General features: G+C 50.1%; 2 protein-coding genes across 2 annotated transcripts in view; both read right to left on the bottom strand.

The window, feature by feature from the left end:
* The window catches only part of LOC111237425, a 395,546-nt gene that overhangs the window by 24,272 nt on the left and 364,268 nt on the right, over window positions 1–7,006 (bottom strand). The gene's annotated exons all lie outside the window — the stretch shown is intronic.
* LOC111237427 (protein NLRC3-like) overlaps window positions 934–7,006 on the bottom strand; it is a 9,955-nt gene continuing 3,882 nt past the window's right edge. Inside the window, exons 5-8 of the mRNA XM_022766518.1 lie at window positions 6,600–6,936; window positions 2,089–2,245; window positions 1,072–1,197; window positions 934–939 (exon numbers count right to left, since the gene is read on the bottom strand). Coding sequence (XP_022622239.1) covers window positions 934–939; window positions 1,072–1,197; window positions 2,089–2,245; window positions 6,600–6,936 — 626 coding nt within the window. The remainder of the gene's footprint in view (window positions 940–1,071; window positions 1,198–2,088; window positions 2,246–6,599; window positions 6,937–7,006) is intronic.

Raw genomic sequence — 7,006 nt, 5'->3', positions numbered from 1 at the left:
GAGGGGGAATTGAGGAGAGGGAGGCGAGAGAGATTTTTTTATTTTTCTTTTTTATTTTTTTTTTTTTGATTTTCAAACCTTTTTAATTTGTTGCTCGAATAAACACAAATTTCAAAGGAATAAATAAAAACAAAACTCAAAATAAATTAAAATAAAATAAAATAAATTAACTAAATTAAAGCTCATTTCAGCATGGTGACAAGAAACCAGCTGATCGTTCTCCACAGAACACAGCTCTGTTTGAGTGCCATGTTTTTCAACTCATCTAGCTATTATTTACCAACTTAAAGAAGCTGAAAATCAGTTTTCAGTCTCGCCTTTAACATCAACTTATAAATAAACTGTTGCCCACAACATCTGCCGAGTCTTCCAGCCTTATATTTTCCTGCTCAGGTAAAATCGCCATTTGCTTTGGGACCAACAAAAAGTTCAATAATTGCACCTTTAATGATTTCACCTCTCCTGGTTGTACCTCGAAGCCACAGGTATGAACATTTGTTTAAAAAACCCCCATACAACAAACAAATCTGGACGATCGTCAAAAACTGAAGAACAAGAGACAAGAGTCGACCACAACCCAGATAACAATGAATAACAAGTTCTTGTGCACAGAAGGGACAGGTGTCAGCAACATCTGGATTAATCACAGAAACAAAAGCGTTGACAGCAACAGCACCGTGCAGATCCCTCCACTGTTAAATCACCCACCCTCTGTTAATGGTGTTTGCTACAGAGCTCACTCAGGTCTTCTGAGCCTCTGTCAAGGCCAGGTGAGTCCTCCAGGGAGTGTCCACTCCACCTTTCAGCTTGTATCTGGTTTTAAAACTTTTTAACTAGTAGGTAGTACATTGTTTACTCACCATGCTGCTCAGTTTAAAATCAGCAACATTCAGCTTCAACAACAACCGATCACAAGTAAAAACAGGAACATGTTCACATCTGGCAAGAGGATCGGTAACATCAGGCTGAATCAGTCCTTTACCAATTCAAGCCAGCCGTCAGTAACAGTTCAGAGGGAGTCAGCTGCTGTTTCCATCCTCTCAGGAGGAGAGACTGATCACTCTGACTGACCTGATCCCCAACACGTGAGGCAGACCTGCGGGCGTTTGGTCCAGGCGTGGGCCACACACCTTCCACCACACGGCCCAGCGTGAGGATCCGGGCCTCACACAGTTTTGAAGCAGGCTCAGGGCCCAGCTTCACACCAGAGACAGTCGGCTCTTTAAGGAAGCCAGAACGAAAGAGACACCGGCTCTTTGGTCTCTCCTTTACGGAACATCCCCAGACTCTGAAAAAGTCTTTACTTAAAAACATGGAAGGTTGTCCAACTTACATCCATTGAAGATCCATTAAAAACAGCGGACTCAGCCCGGACTCAGCCCACGCACACCCTCCAGTATGGCTCGAGCTACAGGTCTCCAAAGCAGTCAGCAGGTCCAGTCAGGAATCTCCGGATGAAACGGAGCCTGAAACGCAAGCCGCCCTGCTCGCCAGGTGGACCAGGACCAATTGTCCCCTTCCTCCTTGGGCAGAAAGAGGGACACTCTGTGGGACCCAGTGCAGACGGTCCCAGGTCCAAAAGAAATCCACCATGACAGCCTGCACTTCTGGACAGCAGGTTTACAGGAGGGTCCGTGAGCACCAGCCGGTGCCACAACATAGAGGACACCAAGGTTGTTAATAACAGGATCCGACCTTTAAAAGACAGTTTGGGTAAAATCCACTGCCATTTTTTAAGGTCGACCTTCAACTCTCTCCAGAGAAGATTCTCCCATGTTTTAGAGAGAGGGCTTCATCTCCGAGGTAAACCCCCGAGGTATTTAAATCCTCCCTCTCTTTCCACACGAGAGGCCTCCAGATAAAATCAGCCTGTTAGTCCGTCCCTCTCCAACTTGATAATTGCTTGCACTTTTTCCCCAGTTCATTTTAGCAGAGGAGAGTCTATTAAAATCACTCACAGTGTTCCTCCAGAACATTAATGTCATGTTGGCGTTTTTTATAAAACAATAAACATCATCGGCATATGCAGACAGTTTAAACAACTGTTCACTCCACGCAGGAAAAAAAAACCAACAACCGTGACCTTACATTTGCAGAAAGGCTCATAATGGCCAGCGCATTTAAACATTGTGAATCCTGCAGCCTGGTGTCACTCAGGTCCAGGTGTCTCAGGTGGGAGGGGTTGGACTTCAGAGCTGAGGCCACGACTTCACAGTGAGTCTCTGAGAGTCCACAACCAGCAAACCTGTCATGACACGTTCATTACACAGAGTCATTATGTAAGAGGACACTTCATATTGACTTCAAGCATGTGATGATCAAACAGTTTGACACGTCCTGTGTTGATCCATATTCTCTCTTCATCACTGGTTCAGTTCATCTGATCTCACTGTGTTTGACAGGAAACAATCATTCATCAGTCTCTCTCACACCTGCAGAGTTTCAATCCTCTTTCAGATGAAGAGAGAAGATGTGGTCACAGTCAGTCTTCCATAATGTCCACAGTCTGTCAGTGAGATCTGATCCATGTGGTCTCCACAAAGTTCCCATGAGGCCATGTTGATTGGAAAAACACTGTTTTAAAGTGACAGCAGGATATTTTCACTGAGTTCAGCTCAGTGAACAATGACAGTTGGTAAAGATGATCTGTGTTTGATACCTGCTGCTGTCAGCTTCACCATCATCAGCACGGTACAGATGAACACATCAGCTGATCGCACCTGTTTAATATTTCTATCATTTCATATGAAGACGTGCTTCTCAGATGACTGAGTGAAGTTTTCTTGTCAACACTCTTTTTCAGCACAAAAACACAAAGTGATAAAGTTGAATTAATGTCACCAGAAAGATGTTATCAGTCTTTAGGATCTCCATCTCCAGACTCATGGAAATGCTTTTTAACTGTTCCATTATAGAAACAATAACAGGAACTCATCAAGATTTTACCAATGAATTCATGAATCCAGAAACAGACGACTCCTCCTTGAACTGTCACCTTACCGTGGTGGAGGAGTTTAAGAGCCCTAACGGTCCTAGGAGCTATGTTGTCGGGGGCATTTTGCCCCTGGTAGGGTCTCCAAAGGCAGATTGGTCCCAGGTGAAGGGCCAGACGAAGAACGGATCAGAAGACCCCAATGAACAGAACAAACAAGAACCCAAGTACCCGGCCCGGAGGGTTTACCAGGGCCCCGCCCTGGAGCCAGGCCTGGGGTTGTGGCCCGTGGGCGAGCGCTTGGTGGCCGGGCCTTGGCCCATGGGGCCCGGCCGGGCCCAGCCCGAACCGGTTACATGGGTTCGTCTCCCAGTGGGCCTACCACCTGCAGGAAGAGTCAGAGGGATCCGGTGCATTGTAGAGCGGGAGCTTGTGGAAGACGTTGAGCGATACCAGCTAGATATAGTCGGCCTCACCTAAACACAAAGCGTCGGCTCTGGAACCCAAGTCCTTGAGAGGGGCTGGTCTCTCCTCTTTGCTGGAGTTGCTCCGGGTGAGAGGCGGAGGGCCAGGGTGGGCTTTTTGGTGTCCCCCAGGCTCTCTGCCTGTATGTTGGAGTTTACCCCAGTGGACGAAAGGGTTGCGTCCCTGCACCTTCGGGTCGGGGATCGGGTTCTGACAGTTGTCGGTGTCTATGCACCGAACAGCAGTTCAGACTACCCGCCCTTTTTGGAGTCCTTGGGACGGGTGCTGGAAAGTGCCCCGGAAGGGGACTCCATTGTCCTACTGGGAGACTTCAACGCTCACGTGGGCAATGACAGCGTGAACTGGAGGGGTGTGGTGGGGAGGAACGGCCTGCCCGATCTGAACCCGAGCGGCGTTCAGGTATTGGACTTCTGTGCTAGTAACAGTTTCGCCATAACTAACACCATGTTCAAGCATAAGGACATCCATGGTGCACATGGCACCAGGACACCCTAGGTCGCCGGTCTATGATCGACTTTGTAGTCGTATCATCAGACCTGCGGCCGCATGTTTTGGACACTCGGGTGAAGAGAGGAGCAGAGTTGTCAACCGACCACCACCTGGTGATGAGTTGGATCAGATGGCGGGGGAAGACGCCGCACAGACCTGGCAGGCCCAAACGAGTTGTGAGGATCTGCTGGGAAAGCCTGGCGGAAGAACCCGTCAAGATGATTTTCAACGCAGACCTACGGCAGAATTTCGATCGTGTCCCGAGGGCGGTGGGGGACATTGAGTCCGAATGGGCCTTGTTCCGCTCTGCTGTTGTTGAGGCGGCTGTTGCAAGCTGCGGCTGCAAGGTAGCTGGGGCCAGTCGTGGCGGTAACCCCCGTACCCGCTGGTGGACACCAGGGGTGGGGGAAGCCGTCAGGCTGAAGAAGGAGGCCTACAGGGCGTGGTTGGCCTGTGGGTCTCAGGAATCAGCTGACTGGTACCGGCGGGCCAAGCGGAGTGCAGCCGCGGCAGTTGCTGAGGCAAAAACTCGGACGTGGGAGGAGTTCGGTGAGACAATGGAGGAAGACTATCGATCGGCTCCAAAAAGGTTCTGGCAAACCGTCCGGCGCCTCAGGGGGGGAAGGCGGCAACTCGCTCACACTGTTTACAGTGGGGGCGGGGAGCTGCTGACGTCAACTGAGGATATAGTCGGACGGTGGAAGGAATACTTTGAGGAGCTCCTCAATCCCACCAACACGTATTCCGTGGAGGAAACAGAGCCAAGAGACCTGGGGATGGATGATCTAATCTCCGGGGCAGAAGTCGCCGAGGTAGTGAAACAACTGCGCGGTGGCAGAGCCCCGGGGGTTGATGAGATCCGCCCTGGGTATCTCAAGGCTCTGGATGTTGTAGGACTGTCTTGGTTGACACGCCTCTGCAACATTGCGTGGACATCGGGGGCAGTGCCTTTGGAGTGGCAAACCAGGGTGGTGGTCCCCATCTTTAAGAAGGGTGACCAGAGGGTGTGTTTCAACTACCGGGGAATTACACTTCTCAGCCTCTCTGGTAAGGTCTATGCCAGGGTACTGGAAAAGAGGGTTCAGCCGGTAGTCAAACCTCAGATCGAGGAGGAGCAATGTGGTTTTCGTCCTGGGCGTGGAACTGTGGACCAGCTCTTTACCCTCGCTAGGTTGCTGGAGGGGGCATGGGAGTTTGCCAATCCAGTCCACATGTGTTTTGTGGATTTGGAGAAGGTTTACGACCGTGGTCCCAGGGGCTCCCTGTGGGGGGCACTCCGGGAGTATGGGGTGGATGGCCCCTTGTTAGTGGCCATTAAATCCCTGTACCAAAGGAGTGTGAGTCTGGTTCGCGTAGCCGGCGGTAAGTTGGACCTGTTCCCGGTGAGGGTTGGCCTCCGCCAGGGCTGCCCTTTGTCACCGGTTCTGTTCATAACTTTTATGGACAGAATTTCTAAGCGCAGCCGGGTGGTGGACGGGTTTGGGTTCGGTGGCGGGAGGATCTCATCTCTGCTTTTTGCGGATGATGTGGTCCTCTTAGCTTCATCAAGCACCGACCTTCAGCTCTCGCTTGGGCGGTTCGCAGCCGAGTGTGAAGCGGCTGGGATGCAGATCAGCACCTCCAAGTCTGAGGCCATGGTTCTCAGCCGGAAACGGGTGGATTGCCCGCTCCAGGTCAGGAGGAAGGCCCTGCCTCAGGTGGAGGAGTTTAAGTATCTCGGGATCCTGTTCACGAGTGAGCGTAGGAAGGAGCGGGAGATCGACAGGCGGATTGGGGCGGCGTCAGCAGTGATACAGGCGCTGAATCGGTCCATTGTGGGGAAGTGGGAGCTAAGCCGGAAGGCTTAATACAAGCGGCCGAAATGAGTTTCCTCCGCAGGGTGGCCGGGCTCAGCCTTAGAGATAGGGTGAGGAGCTCGGTCATCCGGGAGGGGCTCGGAGTAGAGCCGCTGCTCCTCCATGTCGAGAGGAGCCAGTTGAGGTGGTTCTGGCATCTGGTAAGGATGCCTCCCGGACGCCTCCCTGGGGAGTTGTTTCGGGCATGTCCCACCGGGGAGGAGACCTCGAGGTCGACCAAGGACACGCTGGAGGGATCTCTCGGCTGGCCTTGGAACGCCTCGGGATTCTCCCGGAAGAGCTGGTGGAAGTGGCTGGGGAGAGGGCTGTCTGAACCTCTTTGCTGAGGCTGCTGCCCCCGCGACCCGGATCCGGATGAGCGGAAGATGACGACGACGACGTTGAGAAACAGACGAAATTACTATGTATTTTATTAACTGATATTTAATTTCAAATAATTTACAGATGAATATGAATCCATCAATAAATGTCAAATTAAAAAGAGGTTTAGATAAAACATTAAAATAAATACATCATTTAAACTTAGATAAAAAGCTGCTGTGATAAAACCTCCACCAGTTCTTCACTTGTTTGATCAGGTTTTCCTTCGTCTCCATCACCCAGAGGAAGATGAATCAATCATTAGACATAAACAGAATAACTGTTCATTAACTTGACAACTATAAACACAACTGAAAAATCTATATTCAGCATTTGAAACAGCTCAAGAACATCTGTGACAAAATACAATGGACACAGTGAAACTCTATTTTAAGAAGAAGAATTTTATAGTTTTTATCTGAAAAACTTCACAACTAATCTCCATAATGATTCATGATAATCACATGTGGACTCACCGAGCCTTCCTGCAGTTCCTCACAGCTGGGATCAGTCTCAGTCGTCCCTCCTCTGATGCGTTGTACTCCTTCAGGTCCAACTCATCCAGAACCTCCTCTGACATCTGCAGCATGTAGGCCAGAGCTGAGCAGTGGATCACAGAGAGTTTCTTCTTTGATCTGTTCTTTGACTTCAGAAACGTTTGAATCTCCTGATGAACTGAGTGATCCTTCATCTCCATCAGACAGTGGAAGATGTTGATGTTTCTGTCAGGAGAGGTTTTTGGCCTCTTCCTTTTCAGGTTGGTGATGGCTCTCTGGATGGTTTCTGGACTGTTCTCTGTCTGACCCAGCAGACCTCCTAAGAGTCTCTGGTTGGACTCCAGAGAGAGGCCATGAAGGAAGCGAACAAACAGGTCCAGGTGACC

Source organism: Seriola dumerili, unplaced genomic scaffold, assembly GCF_002260705.1.
Source record: "Seriola dumerili isolate Sdu_G_001 unplaced genomic scaffold, Sdu_1.0 BDQW01000859.1, whole genome shotgun sequence".
In the NCBI taxonomy this organism is placed as follows: Eukaryota; Metazoa; Chordata; class Actinopteri; order Carangiformes; family Carangidae; genus Seriola; species Seriola dumerili.
Note: the sequence above shows the minus strand (reverse complement) of the source record. Positions and strands in the feature narration are given on the sequence as shown.